At 42.0% G+C, this 17,856-nt stretch overlaps 1 protein-coding gene across 1 annotated transcript in view; it reads right to left on the reverse strand.

Annotated features, from left to right (window-relative positions):
* The window catches only part of ASTN1 (astrotactin 1), a gene marked incomplete at its 5' end in the record, with an annotated part of 375,021 nt that overhangs the window by 62,571 nt on the left and 294,594 nt on the right, over nucleotides 1–17,856 (reverse strand). The window contains one exon of the mRNA XM_027776744.1: nucleotides 17,027–17,215. Within this exon, the coding sequence (XP_027632545.1) occupies nucleotides 17,027–17,215 (189 nt within the window). The remainder of the gene's footprint in view (nucleotides 1–17,026; nucleotides 17,216–17,856) is intronic.

Raw genomic sequence — 17,856 nt, forward strand, 5'->3', positions numbered from 1 at the left:
GAGAATAGAGGAGAAGGGATTGTGGCATGGCCATCCCCCTGGGGGGGGGTGATATCTCGCTTTCTGTTTCTCTGTCTCTCTCTGTCTTTCTGGCAAGCACATGCATGCTATAGCAAAAACCTCTCCAAAAACAGAAAAATAATAAAAAAGAATCACTGTTGCCGTCCCCCCCCACCCCCAACCTTGTCAGGTCAGATAACTGAATCTGGCCTAGTTCAAGGATGTTTTAGGATAAAGACTTGAGCTGGATACACGGTGTTTCCACTTGGGGCTACTGCCAAAGCACAGGTTATTTGTGAGATAAGGCAGGGGTGAAGTTGTGGGTTCCCGTCCTCCCTCTTATCTCAAAGTGTGCTCGTGGTGTGTGAGCCAAGGCCAGACAGCTCAGAGAGGTGAGTTTTCAGCCTTCGCATCCCCAGGCACGTCAGCATCTAGCAGCAAATTGTACAATCAGAAAAGGCAATGATTCTGCCACTCAGCAATCCACGCCAGCCAGTGTAGTGCCTGGGTCGAAGGACTGCAGCACATGGTTTTCCATTTATATCTCCCGTGGACATTCCCCCAGGAGGTACTGCCGTGACCTCCATATCCCGAGTCACCTATAAGCGACATTTCCTAGATTTCCGTCTCCACCCTCCACTGGACATCTCTTCCTTTCGTCCAGATTCAGCAGTTCCTACCTGGTTCCTTCCCAAGTCTTCCCAACTGGTCAATCCATCTCTCATTGTCACACCTCCAGACCACCCTTCACACTGTTCCTCAATGCATGTTTCTAAACACAATCGGAACATCTTTTCCTGCTGAAATCCTTTAGTAACTCTCAAAGGACTTGTAGATGAAAACCAGGCAAGAGGGTATGGCTGGCTGCCCTTTTAAACCTGTCTCCTGCCCCTCTCTCCAGCCTCCTACCCTACACCTAGGTGGGCTGAGCTTCTCACACCAGGGGTCGCATGCCTTGCCTTTGTCCTCTCCAGAGCTCCTTTTCACAGTCTGTGCTGCTCCTTCACCCTCCACCACTCAGTGGGAACACTTCCTCCAGGGGAGGTTTCCTCCTCCTGCTGTGCTCCAGGTCAGGTCTCTTATAGGGCTTATCGCACTTCATTGTAATTTCTGGTTTACTGGACACTTCCCAGATAGGAACACCTTGAAGACAGAGTCTGGCTCTCATTCGTCAGTGTATTTCAACACTGCCCATGGTCGGTCCACATTTAGTTGTGAGCAATTGTGGAATGAAATCCTCTCCTTGGGGGTGGGGGAAGGCAAGGTAAGAACTGGGCACAGTGAGGACTTCTTCATTTGCCATCGTGTTCATACTTGCTAATAATGCTGGAAATATTAAGTGGATGATCACATGTGGCCTGGCATCCTCATGACAATGGGTGCTGATCCTGGGGCAGCTCTGTGGGCAGATATAAAAGTTGAAGGGACATCCCCCAGCAGTGGGACAGAACCCTCCTGGTTCTTAGCACAAGGAGGAAACAAACGCAAAGCTCTGTAAGGCCAGGAAGATGAATTATGAAGCCCCAGGTTCTAGTTTCAGTTCTGCTCCTCTCTGTGTGATCAGACTGGAGTCATCACATCGTGGGCCTCAGTTCCTCTCCTTTGGAGTTGTGGGTGCTGGAGGAGTGGGAACGCCCTAAAGCAGGGGCATATGGTCTGTGTGCAGATGCCCTGAGTGGGGCACAGTTCCTTGCCCAGCAAGCCCTGGATCTAGAGTAACACTCACCCCGGAAACACCTCAGGGGACAGAACCCTGCTTTGCAAGGTGCCTCTCACAATTGCACAAGTAAAACAAAGCCATTGTGACTGAGCACAACTCAGAAAGACCCTTAATCAAATGGGGTCCTAGCCTTTTGACATGGCCCTCACATTACAGGGTGGTGAGAGGTACACTATATGTACAAATTAGATACTCAATAAATTTTGACTGAATAAAAATAAGAGAATTTTTAAAAGAATGATTGGGTTATAAAGAGAGGTTTTCTTTGGTTTCATTTTACTCTTAGGTTCATCTACTGACCAGTAATAGCCTCTACCGCCAAAAAAAGCAGGATACATGATCTATACAGTTTCCAATCTATTAATTACCCTTGAAGGAAGACATTGTGGACATTCTGAACCCTCCTTCTACCTGGCCTTGCAAAAGAACTCAAAGGCCAGAGAAGGTTGGGAGCTGGCATTTGCTGATAACCCTCATTCTTGTTACTGGTCAATATTGAATGTGAACCACCATGAGCAGAATCTATGGCCACACCTTTGGGGAGTTGCAAAGAAGTGAGGATCGAAACCCTGTGCTCTCAGGGAAGAAGCAAAACAGATCAAGTAAAAATACATAAAGTCATAAATGCCCCAAACACATCAATATATATAGAACCAAATACCACGGTCATCAACTAAGCTTATAAACTGACAGGAGACACTATGGCCTTCAGAGGGGCTGAGGAGGGACATATAAAGAGGGGCCTCTGAGGAATAAACTCGACTAAAGAAAAACCCCATGGCAAGAAGACGTCAGGGGAGTACTGGCTGCTGGCCCACGACACTGCTTCCCCCCCGCCCCGCCCCAAGCACTCAATTTCACCAGCAAAGCCCACAAGCTCTAACTGGCAGATTTATCGACAAATTGAGCTAGAGAGATGTTTCTTTTTCCTTCTCTCCCTTTTTCCTTCCCTTCATTCCTCCCTCTTTTCTTCCTTCCTTCCTCTTTAAAAAATCCCCCTCTTTTTTTTTTTAATCACAAAAGCTAAAGATATTCTAAAGTCTTTTTGAACCTGCTTGGTTTTTGCAATCATCTACACTGAGGGCTCTTGTAGTATTACATTCAGAATCAATGGAATGAATGCTATCCTTTGCAGACTTAAACACGTTAATAGGCTTTGTGTGGTTATAACTCAGCAGAGCTGTCTGTTCGTTTCTAATTAGGTTGAGTTTTAACAAGAAATCAGTGTGGCCGCTTTCTAGAGCCCCAGGGTGTGAGTTCTGTTTAGACAGGGACTGTCTCCTTTTCAGCATCAGTGGGCAGCCCCGGACCCGAAGCAGTCTACAAATAAGCCTTCATGGGCTGCCTACGTGTCTCAGAAATGGCCCAACCTCGCCCCACCAATCCTTGCCCCAGAACTGCTTTGTGCTGCAAGGTATACATCCTGCATCTCTCTCCACACATACTCCTTCCAATGTCTCACGGTCTTCCTGAGAGCAGCCCCCTTCCATTCAGGCACTTGAGAAATTGACAAGCAAACCCTGCTTTGTGAGAAACTTTCCAAGAAATGGGATGCAGTATCAACGTGGGGAGTGTGTTCTGGACTTTGCAACAGCTTTGCTCCTCCCTTCCCTGGTCCTCCTGAGGGGGCAGCCATGCTGTGGCATAGATACTGACTTGCTAATTGATAAGCTTTCTACTCAAAGCCTGGAATTCCACAGTAGGTTAGAAGTCTTCTGTAATTGGCCATTGTATTGCTAATGCCGAGCACAATAACTTAACTACTGTAAACACTCATATGCATTTTTGAATGAATGCATACACATCATTATCTTGCAAAGGAATTCATAGCCTTTCCTCAAGGTGAAGCTGAGTTTTACACATCACTGACTCTACAGGCAGCAATATATCAGCAATAAAGTGAAAGTCCACCAGGGAGTTTTTGAGAGGGAAGTTGATCTGATTGGAAAACCATCTACCTATCATCAGTAACAGAGACTAAAATGATATATTCTGGGGTCGTTGGCTATTGTAGCAGTAATCATCTGCATTTTGTAGTGTAGTTGGCCATTAGGGCTAGGTTTTAAAATAATGTCACTCTCTTCATTTTCTTAAAAAAAAATTAATTTCTTCTCTGCTCATTTCTGGCTGATTTCCTTAACATTGGTTTTATTTCTTATCTATTTGTACACTTCATTTTCATTTTCTATTAATTGAACCAATTTCCAAAGCGTTTCAATTGATTCAGAAAAACACTCTCTCTTACAACAGAAGAATGTACATACAAATGGCTAACAGCCTAATAGATCAGAACTTATATGAAAAGAGTTTGATTATTTGCTGGTTTAGGTGAAAATAGTTCTTTGTTTTGTTTTGCTTTTTTGAGAGTGATTTTTGCTATGGGGCGTGTGCTCTTGCCTGAGAGACAGACAGTGAGAAATCACCCTCCAGGGGGACAAGCCAGGCCACAATCCCTTCTCCTCCATTCTCCTATTGGGATTTTGGGCAAGCCTACACACATAACCTGGTGTGAGTTTTAAGCCACCGGGTCTAGGACTCGAACTTCAGTCGACTACGTGGGAGTCCAGTGATGTAACCATTATACCATCTGTTGCCTCCAGGTGAAAATATTTTAAAGTTTTGTGTTTCAATTTGAACAAAGGTTGCATGTGACAGCTAACACATATCCCTTTACTTCCTGCAAAGAAAACCTTTCTCTTCACTCTGTAAGAGAAAAGCAATTACAGGGAGGGTGGTGAAGGAAAGGTCGTTGTTGAACTTGGAATACCAAGTTGTGTCCAGTCACAAGTTGGACACACACAAACTGATCTAATCCAGTCCCTAACAATTGATTCTAGTTCTTCCTTGTGTTTGATTGCTTGGTTTTTATTTCTAGATGATTTTTATTGCCAAATTCCCAGACACGACATTATCCAACACTACCCCACCTCACACATACACAATAGCCCAGTCTGACAATATGGGAAGAGGATGACGGCTGGAAAAAGTCTGACTTCAGAGTGACAAAGAATGGTCTGGGGCCAAGAGGTTAGAGAAGTGAGTGTTTGGGGAATTGCTCTTTTAAATGATATATTGGCATTTCCCTTAGAAATGGAAGAAGACAAAGAGAAAAAAATACGGCATACATTCATTGACTCATTCAAAAATTTTGTTGACTTCTTGCTGGATACTGTGCATGGCATTGCACATTGTAAAACATGGGGCAGAAGAGGAGAAAATTCAGAGTTTTGTAGACTCAGCCCTTACCTTTTAGCCATGGTTGACCCCCTTACACTTCTGAGAATACAAACGTGTTCTTCTAAAGCAGAATTATTATTTGAAGTCATAAAAGTATATGAACCTAGCAAAAACACACAAACTACTCTAAGTTCTCTCTTGACCCCAGGTAACATCCACTTACATTTGAACTGGGTTGTTAATGGGGTCAGAGGCCCGTCTCTGGGGCCCCAGAGCAATCAGGCTCTGCATCCGTATGCAGCAGCGGAGTCGGACTGCACAGACTTTGAATCACAGGTAGAGGGAAGGCTGATGCCGCTGGTCACTTTCATGAGTTTTCCCCCTTGGAGGACATAGCTGACAGTTCCTTTCCACTTAAAAGGCAGTAACAGCTAGGCTGTTTATCAAAAAGCTTCCCAGAGATCCTTTCCATTTCCAGAGAGAACACATTCTTACAGCTTCCCCCGTCCCCGTGCCTTCCACCCTCCCATCTTAAAAAAAAAAAAAAAAGAAAAAACTCAGAAATGGGTAGGAGAAGTGATACCTGTTTTCTGGTCTTTTCTCCTATAACTAGGACCACAGATAGTTCGTAAAGGATAAGGATTCTGGTCTCAGTTTTTGGAGTGGAGGTTTGACCCTCCTGATCCCCTAGCCTGGTTAGTAGATCTGTGACTTCTGAAATATCCACTAGTTTCTGTGAACAGTGAGTTCCATCCAGGAGTAGTTTTACCGATATCCTGTTTTTAAAAGTTTTAAGCAGTTGTTTTGTTCAAAAATAGGGAGATGAAATACAGTTTTATTAAAATACTGCTAATAATAAGGTTAGTAATAGTAATAATGAATCCTAATGCTAGACATTATCATTACACATAATCCTCATGTTCAATATCTACACGAGTCTGTCATATAAGTATTAACAGACATGGAAATTGAGGTTTCCAGTCATTAAGTAAACTTCTCGAGAGCTACATGTAATGGTAAGTTGGATGTGATTGTGTCTGACACTAGACCCTTGCTAGAAACAACTGCATCAAACTCCGTTGGTTGTGTATCAGTCAAGCTAACATACAGTCACGTGCTACAAACATCGTTTTGGTCAACAATGGATCACATAAACAGTGGCATCCCCATGAGACTGTAATAGGCTATACCTTGTAGCCTAGGTGTGTGATAGACTGTACATTGTTTAAGTACACTCTACAATGTTCACACAGTGAGGAAATCACTAATGATGCATGTCTTAGAACATACCTCCATTAGCAACATTTCACTATACAGCCTTGAATCAGGCTTTTATAAAGATTGCATTCTGTTACCAGAAACAGAAATCATTTGCTGAGGGGCCGGCAGGGGCATGGTGGTTAAGGGCGCTGGACTCCCACATGGCGGACTAGGGTTTGAGTTCTGGACCTGGGGGCTTGGCTTGCTTTCTCATTTTCCCTCTCTCTTCCTCACTCTGTCCCTCTTTGGCAAAGTTAAAAAATAAAGAAAGTTATAATAAAATAATTCTAAAAAACACACCATATTTATTTTATTAAAAAAAGGAATCAGAGACCAGCAGTTAGCGTAATGGCTATGTCGCTGGACTCCCATGTAGTCGACCATGGTTCACGTCCTGGACCCAGTGGCTTAAAATTCATACCAGGCGCATGTGCGTGCATGCCCAAGATCCTGAGAGGAGAATGGAGGAAAAGGGATTGCGGCGTGGCCATCCCCCCTGGAGGGTGATTTCTCACTTTCTGTCTCTCTTCTCTGTCTGGTGAGCACACGCGTCCTATAGGAAAAACCTCTTCAAAAAAAAGAAAAAGAAAAGAAAAGAAATCATTTGCTGAGTTTATAGAATCACAGAGTATTAAAAGTAGGAAGAAGTGTAAATCTAATCTAATTCCAGTTTGTTACACTGATAAGAAGGCTATTTTGAAGAGGGTTAAGTAATTTAGCCAAGGTCAGCTGGCTGGCTAATGGTTCAACTTGAGACAAAGAATCCAGTTCTTCTAAATGGCAATCTAGTGCCCTTTTCCTCAACATGCTGCCTTAGAGAGTGAGAAGGGCAATCTAAACAGATTAGTGCTGAAGACATGAGGCATTCACCCCAAAAGATAGGGAAATTCTGATGATGCCAAGCTCCGATTCTCACATTTGATGTAGATTCTTCTGGGCATCAACCTTTATCTTGTGTTTTTCCACCAACATATTTCTTGCAGAGATAATTAGCTGTGGAATGGGGCCCATAACTTAATCATGATAAAAAGCCTGGTAATACATGGTTTGTACTATGAAGCCTCTGGCCATATGCTTATTTCTCCTGGGCCTGTATCACATTGGCCAGTCCAGTTCCACATTGAGCTACATGTTGCATAGAGGAAAATGGACTAAACAAGCTGACCCCATTTTAGCTTGCTGAATCTAAGGAAAAGAACAAGATTGGCCTTAAGTAGAGTTTTTTCAGAGAATACATTTCATCAGAGAATACACGGCTCTCTTTTCTCTACAGTCATGTTGCTTATAAGTCTGATACTTAGCAATTACCTCCTATATGCCCTACATTATTCTAGGAGCTATGGGAATTTAAAAAAAAAAAATTGCAAAGGCTTTGTGTTTGCTGCTTCGTCTGCCTGGATCGTACTGCCCTCAGAGTTTTGTGTGGCCGGCTCCTTTCTTATCTTCTAGGTCACAGCCCCAAATCACCCATCATCTCTCTGTCATTGAGACCTTTTCTCCACCTACCATCTTAATCGGCCTTCGATCTTCCAATCAACCTTCCCCACATCAGTTGGTTTTGGCTTTTTCATAGCATCTATTATTATTTATAATGATTGTTTTTATTTATTTGTCACTTGCCATTTTCTCCCTTGTCTCACGAGGACATAAACACCATAAAAGCATACATTTTTCTGTATCATCCATCATCCCATGCCCAGTGCCTACACCAATGTCTAGATCCCAAAGGCATTGAATAAATGAATGAATAAGCCCATTCCCAGGAAGCAATCAATCAAGCTGTAAAAGTAAAGTTTACATATTTGGAGTCATTGAGAATAATCTAGAGTACAACATAATAAAGTGCTGAAGTGTATAGAATGGATGATGTATTATCAGCCCTATAATTATATGAGGGGGATGTGACATACTAAGAATTGTCTCAACAAGCAGAATACTACCTATGTTAAAATGTGGGACAAGCAGATGGCATAATGGTTATGTTGCTGGACTCCCACACAGTGGACCATGGTTCAAGTCCCGGACCCAGCATCTAGAAACTCATAGACGTGTGTGCACGTGTACCCAAAATCCTGAGAGGAGAATGGAGGAGAAAGGATTGCAGCTTGGCAATCCCGGGAAGGGGTGTGATTTCTCGCTTTCTGTCTTTCTGTCTCTCTCCAGTGAGTGCACACACCGTATAGCAAAAATGTCTAAAAACAAAAACAAAAAATCGTGGAACTCTAACAATTTGCAGTTTCTAGAGGAAGAACATGCAGGTCTCTTTTGAATACTGTTTCAAGCAACCTAGATAGAGTTTGCCTGAGATAGTAAGATGGGGATGGTGTTGTCTACAGTACAAAGCTAAGAAAAGCAGCTTATCACCTTTAATCCTGATGGTTGGCTTGTATTCAACTCCTTTCAGTGCCTGAGGGATTAAGGCAGTTCAATTCTGCACACAAGCTATTTTCTGCACACAAGCCTAATGATCAATGTCTTAATAAAAAAAATTAAATAAAAAAACTCAGTCCAAAGTGGAAGCTATTCCGGTGTGAATGACACCAGGCTATCACCCTGAAGGCCACTGTGCTCCAGTGATGGCGTTTGTGTACTGGATGAGATGAAAAGGGATGAGGAGGAAAGCTGCCTCGTGGTCTTCAAAACCACTGTATCACCTTGCTATTCAGAATATAGTCCTGGATCTGCTAGAGAGCTTGTCAGAAATTCAGATTCTCAGGCCCATCCAGCTTTATTGAAAAGGAATTTCCACTTTCACAAGATCCTAGGTAATACATGTGCATGTTAGATTTTGAGAAGCATTGGGACCAGCAGATGGCATAATGGCGACGTCGCTTGGACTTCCATGCCGTTGACCGTGATATATGTGCGTGCATGCCCAAGATCCCAAGAGGAGAATGGAGAAGGGACTGCAGCGTGAAAAACCTCTAAAAAAAAAAAAAAAAATTTTGAGAAGCGTTACTGGATAGAACAAAAGCTACTCTATAATAACTTGTGTCATCACCATAGATCATGGCAAAAAAAAAAAAAAAAGAAAATCAGAAAAAATGGGCTGACCCTATAGCTTAGTGGTTAAGGAAGCCAGATCCTACATGGCTAACTGTGGTTCCAATCCCAGCCCTGGTGGCTTGAAAAACACACTGGGCACATGTGTGTGCATGCCCCAAATCCCAACAGGGAAAATGGAGGAGAAGAGAGAGGGTGCTAGCTCCCTCCTGCTCTCTTTGTCTTTATGTCGCATACCCTTTTGCAATTAAAATTTATCAATTAATTAAAAATTCAGAAAATCAACTCAAAGTGAAAGGCAGTGGATTCACCACAAAGTCTAACCAGGATTGGTACCTGGTCCTTTGTGGTGTCACTTTAATCCAATGTCCTGGCTTCAATTATTTCTCGGTCCCACCTCATTTTGTCCACCAATTTTCCTACCTTGATCTTCAGGTGAAACAGCAGGAAGTCATTGCTGGTGGTTCCCAGAAGGTAAAGGGCTTCTTTTTAATGCTGACTCTGCTACTTACTCATGCAAGGAATGTAAGCCCTCTGAGACTTTATTTCCTTAGCTATACAAGGAGGAGATTAAGACTTAAGTGACATGTATGTTTGAGGACTAAACGAGAAAAACTCTGTAACATACTTCGCAAAGTGCCTGGCTTAAAGTAAGTGCTCAATAAATGGAGCTTTTTGGTAATAGTATTCTGAGTTACTTTCTCCCTTGACCTACAGATCTAATTTCCTCTGACTCACTGCATCACCCTGGGGACCTGAAGACTCAAAGTAAATCCTCACATATATGTTTAGGAAAACATCGAGCCTCTTCTCGAAGCTCTATGACACCACCAAGCTCAGCTTTGGCCGTACCTTCACGAGGCCTGTCTGCCTGGGACTGCTGTCTTCTCTGAATCCCTCTCTGCTCACCGCACGGCTGTGCATATCGCTGGCCCTCAGCAAACATGTACTGAATGAATTAATTAATCATTTAGAGAAAATAGCTATGTGCTGCAATTGCTTTGCTACTTGAATGCTCACTTTGTTGTTGTAAATGTATATAGAAGGATCCTCTGGGGTTGGTTTGCAACCCTCGGGCTGTTAAATGTAAACCATTACAGAAATCTTAAGTTATTACATTTCATTGGATTTCTGTACATTTGTGTCCTTAACTTTATCAGATTTTTTATGCCATGTACTACAATCATGCAAACTAGTCTAAGAACTGTAACTTAACTACAAAAGACCAAGTACCTGTTGACCACCACTCCAGACTAGTATCAGAAGGCTGTTTGCTGATTCAGCTATGGTTTTGGTTCAGCCATCTCTGAAGTCTGCTCACTATCCTGAGAGAGGGACGATTTGAATCTATCCTGAGCTCTCTTCACACAGAAACAGATTTGTGGAAAGGGAAAAACATGTCACCCAGTGTAACGGAAATGCGAGGTCACATTTACTTCTTTCTCTGACTTATTACTACCTAGAGCTAAGAGTCATCTAAGGAGAAAAACTCCCAGCTATGTCTTGGAGAAAAAGGAAGTCATCCTTCTAAGCTTCCCCAGTGAAAAAGAAAACTGACTAGAAAAAAAAAGTGGATTATGGACTAGAAGGTACAGTCAGCGAAAGGAAGAGCTTCTGTATTGCAATTTGTCAACCTAAATAACCCCACTGATATGCGCCAAAAGCAATGATAGAAGGCGATGGCAAAGGTCAAGTCTAACGTAACAATAGGAGTGATATTGGAAAAGGAAGGGAAGAAAGACCTGAGGAAATCCACTCCTGAATGGAGGGTAAAATAGAAAAAAAAAAAAGAAAAATCTACTGTGCTTATTGCATCACTGCGGGATTAAAATTAAACCCCCGGAAGTTCTTATTCGAAGAAAGCTCACTTTTTTCATGGTTGCTTCCCTAGGAGCAACCAATCAATAGCTCTTTACTTCTGGAGTAAAAGAAAAGATCAAGATTAATCCCTTCAGCAATCTGTGGATGCTAATTACATCCCAGGCACCTTCAGGAATGAGAACTCAAAAGATTAACAAGATGCCATCCACTGTTCTGTACTTCGTCCCAGACATACATTCGATGGTCAGCTTTTTTTTTTTTTTTTAAATTTTACCCTGTGTTTCATTTTGAATATTTTAAATAAACTTTTGAAAGAAGAAAGAAAAAAAGAAGGTTTCTGCTGTCAAATGTCTTATGAGGGTAATAGTCATATAGGAAAATGACAGTAAGGGAAGAGTACATAGTGCTGTAAAAGAATACATACACAGAACTACAGAGCCTAAAATGGGCAGAATCAAGGAAGGAGTGGAAGGGGTAACGTCTGAGTGAGCTCTTACAGAGCAGGAAGGAGGAGCTGGTAGTCGGAAGTAAAATGGAGGGCAAGGTTAGATAGAATGAGAACTATACAAGTCAATTCAGGCGTGTGAAAAATTTCAATTCCCTTTTTCAAAGCAGGGGAGAATCTTAGTCTTGGACCGAAGTTGAAATTTGATGCTGGGCAGAATATCACTTCATTGCAAATGGCAATTCATAGGCCCAAAGGGGGCAATTTAAAAATACAAGTAAAAGGCAGAAATTATAACCAGGAAAATGAATTTTCTGAGCCTAAAGGCATGGAAAGAGGAGGAGATCCTCTCAGAAATTAGGAATCAGAACAGATACCAGGGAAAGGGAGAAAAAGAGTTGCAAATGGAGGGTGTGAGTGGGGCCTAAGAAATAATTTCTGAGTGAGACAGAGTTGTTATGGAGAATTAGAGAGCATATATGGGACCCTGGACTGGGAGGGAGAGAGTGTCTCTGGCCCTAAAAGTGATGGAAGCAAATGAGAAAGTTGTGGAGTGATAGCGAGTGATCTTATATCATCAGAGTGGAGAGTGAATAGCGGCCCCCCACAGTCCTGATTGCTGGAATTTTTTAACATTACCTTTGTGAGTGGCAAAGGAGATTTTCTAGATGTGATTAAATTAAGATTCTTGAGATGGGAAGACTATCTTGGATTATCTGGGTTGGCCCAATGGTATCACTAGGATTCTTTAAAAAGGGGAATGCAGAGAGGTCACAGACAGAGAAGACCACTTGACTCAGAAATGGAGTGACACACTTTGCAGATGGAGAGAGGGACTACAAGCCAAAGAATGCTGGTGGTCTCCAAAAGCTGGAAAGGGCAAGGAATGAGATTCTCCCCCAGAACTTCTAGATGAAACCGGCCCTGCTAATACCTTGAATTTAGCTCAATAAGGCTGATTTTAGACTTCTGGCCTCCAGAACTGTAAGAGGATAAATTTGTGTTGTTTTAAGCTACTACGGTAATTTGTTACAACAGTCATAGGGAACTAACAGAGGGAGGGAAGCCATGCTGTTCATGCTTGAGAAGGCAGTGAGGAGTTAGCGAAGGGCTTCAAGCTGAGGAGTGATGTCATTAAATTGCATTTAAGAAAGATAACAGATGGTGACTGCAGAATGGAGTAGGGTGGCAGAAAACTGAAGCAAAGGAGATGCATAAGGAAGCTCTTTCAATAGGTTTTATGAGAGTTGATGCTGTAAATGCATACAGCCTTGAAGAAATAGAGAGGAAGAAATACCTGTTGAAATATTTAGTTGGTGAAAAAGACAGGACTTCATAATGTTTGCATGTGGATGGAGAAGAACAACAAGAACTCCTCACTTTACATTTTGACCCATCAATGAAGTTCATGAATCTAAAAGTGGATGTGAGAAGAGAAAAGAAAAGTTGATGGCTGAGGTACTTCTAGAATATCTGAGCAGAAAGTTTAAACACTCAAAATCAAAATGACATTTTGAACGTCAGGAAAAGAAGAGGATTAGAGGTGAAGCTTCAAGTACATGAAAAGGGCAACATCCAGCAATGGTGAAGAAGGGAAATATGGTAAGGATGAAGGCCTGGAAAGTGGCCCCATTGCAAATGTGTTTTTTGGAGGAATAAAGACAAGAAAGAATAAAAAATATAGACCTAAGATTTATGATGAGAATCTGAATGGAATGAGACTGGAGACACCAAGGGAAGAGAGCATTTTAAAGAAGATGAACCTGGTCAAGGGGGGGATACATTCATTAGCTGAGATAGAAGGAATGGTCCAGCACAGATTTCAGTGACCCTTTGAGGGAGAAGCCCTTGATTTCCTGTTCCACTGCCGTTTCCATGGAGTGACACAGTTAAAAACATGTAAGTAAAAAAGAGTGCGAGTAGATGTAAGTTTAGACACGGAAAATGAGGAGATTGGGAAATTCCCTCTCTGATAATCTTTATTTACTCTGTAAAAAAAATTAAGATAGATACAATAATCTTAGAAAAGTAAAAAAACAAACAAACAAAACAAACAAACAAACATAGAGGAGCCAACAGGTGGCATGGTGGTTAAAGTGGCTGGGTTTTCACAGTTTGAGTCTCAGACCTGGCAGCTTGAAACTCATGCTGGGCACACATACATGTGTGCCCAAAATTCTGAGAGGAAAGTGAAGGAGGGATTGTGGCATGGACAGCCCCTGTGTGGTGATTGCTCATTTTCCTTCTCTCTAGATCTCTGTCTTTCTCCTCTGGCTAGCACATGTGTCCTATGGCAAAAAACTAAAATAAAATAAATAGATGTAGAGGTTCATGGGCTCCCATCAGATTTATCTAGAAGCAGGTTATCCTAAATGTAGCCAAACCACATAATGGTAGTATGACCACTAAGCCCTCCATTGAAATGGAGGGCTTCCTCGTGAAGAGCTGGCTAAAAATATCCGATCCTAAATTCTCACCGATAGGCATAACTACAGCATGCTACATGTCTACAAGAAAACCCACAAGGAAGTCATTGATCAGAAGGGCTTTACCAGCATTACTAACACTGTCACTGACAACAACAGCAACCCCCATAAACTTTAGCTGTTAGTGCCTTGCTCTATGCTACAAACGATTCTGCAAATTCAAAGTGAATGAGGTATGGAGTTTACTCTTGAGAATTTTGTAGAGAGAATAGGAGACCACTTTACTCAAATGCCTAACCTGAGAGTACTTCCCTCATGAAGGGAGAGTCATAAGGACCCATAAGCTATCAGAGCTGGTAGATCCTAGAGGGCATTACAGATGAGGTCCTGATTTGCAACTGACTGGTCAACATTGCTTGGTTGATCCCAGATTTTCAACCCCTACATTCTGTGCTCTTTCCATTTCATTTCGCTCTGACAAACTTTTTATTCCATTTATAAAAACTTTTAGGTACCTAGTCACAGCTACAAAAGTAAAGAACATAAACACCCTTTTCACTAGTGGAATTTTAAAGTAGGAGCAGGCAGGAACATATCACCAAAGGACTGAAATGGCCCCAACAATGTCACTTGATTGTCATGGTAGGTATAGTCCTCTTAGTATACTTGTCACCTCTAGTGTAAAGTTCCACTCTGCACCAGTCCTCTCAGAGTGCAGAACAGAAGAACATTTTCCTTTGTCTTAAATGCTTATCATTCTTAATCAGTAGCATGCCCTCATGCAGGGTTCTAGAATAAAAGGAAAGCATTGCTTAAGAAAGAGAGAAATATTTAACAGTAAAAACCATAAACACAGCAAAATAACCAAACCCTATAACTTAGAGGTAAGGCTTATGAATTGAGTGGTTGACATGGATAATTGGCAGATACCAAAATAATGTGAATATCTAAAATATCTGACTATCTTTCAGGGTCAATAATAAGAAGTTATAAAAGTCATATTTCAGAGAACCAAAATGAACAGTTTGTGCCAAAACTAGCTGTTGAGTGGCGAGAGAGACTTGAGGTCAAGAAGAAGGAGATGCATAATGACAAGGCCAGGGACAAATTTCTCTCTAGGTTTAGTGTGAAGGTTAATTTAAGGACACTATGGTGCTCAGGGTAAAAGCAAGGTATAGAGGCAAAAGCTCTGGGTGAAGTCAAACTCTCATCTTCCAGAAATCTCAGGCCCCAGGGACCAGCGGTTGGTGTAATGGCTACATTGTTGGACTCCCATGTAGTCGACCGTGGTTCGAGTCCTGGACCTGGTGGCTTGAACTCACACCAAGTGCATATGCGTGCGTGCCCAAGAACCCAGGAGGAGAATAGAGGAGAAGGAATTGTGGCCTGGCCATACTCCCTGAGGGGTGATTTCTTGCTTTCTGTCTCTGTCTCTCTCTGTCTTTCTGGTGAGTGCACGTACCCTATAGCAAAGGCCTCTCCCCCCTCCCCCCCCAAAAAAAAAGAAAAAGAAAGAAAAAAAAAAATCTCAGGCCCCAGCAATCCTTGAACCACTGGAAAACTGAAATAGAAGTCTTTTTTTTTTTTTGGTTCAGTCCTGTTATGGAACCATAAGAAAGCCTTGCCAGTTGGAATTATTGGGTCTTTGGAAAAGTCATGATGCATTTTTGCACAGAAAAACATGTCATAACTTTTCTGACAAACCAATAGTTTTGCCTACATTTCTTATATTACACTGCTCTCTTGGCAAATTGAAATAAAATTATTAATATTAAGATCCTAAAGTTTGTTGAGAGGAAAGGAATCAAGGAGAAAAACAGAGGCGGGACATTAAAGGGTCACAGAAATAGAGGACTGACTGTTGATGAGAACATGTCTGATATCTTTAACTGGACTGGTGTCTGTGATAAAGATATCATGCTGGGAAAATTCATTTTACAAGCTGTGGTGATATACAGTGAAGGAATATACAAAATAAACTTAAAAATAAATTTTAAAAAATCAGTACAACAAACGAAAATAAATCCTGATGTTTGAAGGGGTACCAGAGACCTGTGGTAGTGTCTTTGAGTTGAGAGGAATTAGGGCTTGGGAGATAATGCCTTCAGCAGCTGTAGCCCACACACAAATCACTTGCTTCTTCCAGGAGAAAATACCCAGCCAGAAGAGAAGCATCATGGCTCTGTCACCTCTTGCACAGGCAGAATGGGAATTTGTATGCTCAAAGAGCCAAGAGCATCCCAGCCACCGGGGCACATCTACGAGGGCAGCCCACTGACAGCAGACAGTCCCTTGTCTCAGGGAGACTCTTGATCACTGAATTTTAAGAGGACCTATTTCTTGAGTTTTCATTGTATTAATTCATCACTTGCCCTTTAGCAAGGCATATCTCTACAACTTGGCCTCATCAGAATGCCATGCAGATAAGCTCAGACGAAATTCCATGAATGGCAATTCGAAAGCAGTCTTGGTTGATCAATCTACAAATATACTGGCCGGTATTCCTACTATACCAGAAGGTGAACTCAGAAGCCTTGAAAAATTCCATTTTCTTATTCTTACTTGGACAGAATACAAACTTGCTGTTGACCGCAGACAAGGATTAATTTGTGAAGTTGTTACTGAGAGCTATATAAACGCTTGGGCCTATGGAGATTTCCTCATAACACAAATCAGTAGGAAAAATGACCCTAAACACAGGGTAAGGTAGAGTGAGAGAAGGTTCACTGTGTAGGTGCTATAAGGGGATCTCAAACAGTGTAGGTTGGGATTGTTGGAGATTGGAGGTAGGTAGAGGAGACTGGACCCATTCTCCTATCCTACTCCACTTTACAAAGTAGCTTAATACATTGCTCTTGCCATGGTAGTAGAACAGATGGTGGTTGGCAAAAACCATTAGAGGACCCTTACCATGATAACTGACATAGTAACCATTTATTATTTTTTTAACCTCATCCTGTATCTATTAATAAAATTCCCTCAAACACACTCATTTTGAGATTTGGTTTTAGCAACCAAACCTTGGAAATTTTAAGGAGGGACACATAGCAGAGGGAAACTCTGAAACTCTGAACTTGTCCTTTCACTACAGACTTCTTAAGTTTGATGCCACATTGTGCATAGGAAGCCTGAACTTTCATGGAGTGTGGAGTCTTCCAACAACATGACACTCACCTTTGCTGATGTCCTCGTATTCCAGCCAGAGTCGCCGCTGGACCTGCTTATTTGGGTACCAGATAGAACAGGACTCCTCAAAGCCATAAATCGCTTCCTGAATGTAATGGTTGCCAAACTGGTCCAACAAGGCCACAAAATCTGCACGAGATGTAGCCCCATCCAGGGAGTGGAGGGCATTGCTGAGGGCTACGGAGAAACAGCATCCAAAGGTAAGAATGAGGACTCACAAGTTGGCTATTTGTGGATTCCCAGGCAGCTCAACCCCCAATACGAAAGTGCCTTTGTGGCCCAAAGTGATGTTGGAGGGCCAGCGAGAACTTGCAAGTGAATGTTTCCATTTAGCAAAAGCAGAGTTTTCCACTCCTACATGGGTATCTTTTAAGCCAGTTGGTCGTGTTGTTAACTTTGTTCAAGTTAAGCAGAACATCGCAAATCTCCATTCCCACCCACCTTAAGCCAATTTGTTTTCTAAAACCACAGGTCATGACATTAAATCAATTTAGTGAGTTCAAATAATAGCACTTGGGGGAAAAAATGAAAAAGAATAGCATGGTCTAAAACAGAAACACAAATACCAGCAGAGAACATTTCACATTCTAAGATAAAGTATCAATTCATGAAAGTCTGTCTGTGTGTTTGGGAGTGTGTAGATGCACAGGGTCATGACATAAAATGTATTCTACCTGTGAGTAATCACCAACACAGTTTGAAGAAAGTTGCCTGCAGCCAGAGAGACAGGCAACTGTCCAGGCAACAGGAGAAAAGGTAAGAAAAGTTACCAATACTCTATTTGCACTCAAGAAAATCTAAAGTAAAGGGGCTAGGAA

Source organism: Tupaia chinensis, unplaced genomic scaffold (genome assembly GCF_000334495.1).
Source record: "Tupaia chinensis unplaced genomic scaffold, TupChi_1.0 Scaffold000710_1, whole genome shotgun sequence".
In the NCBI taxonomy this organism is placed as follows: Eukaryota; Metazoa; Chordata; class Mammalia; order Scandentia; family Tupaiidae; genus Tupaia; species Tupaia belangeri.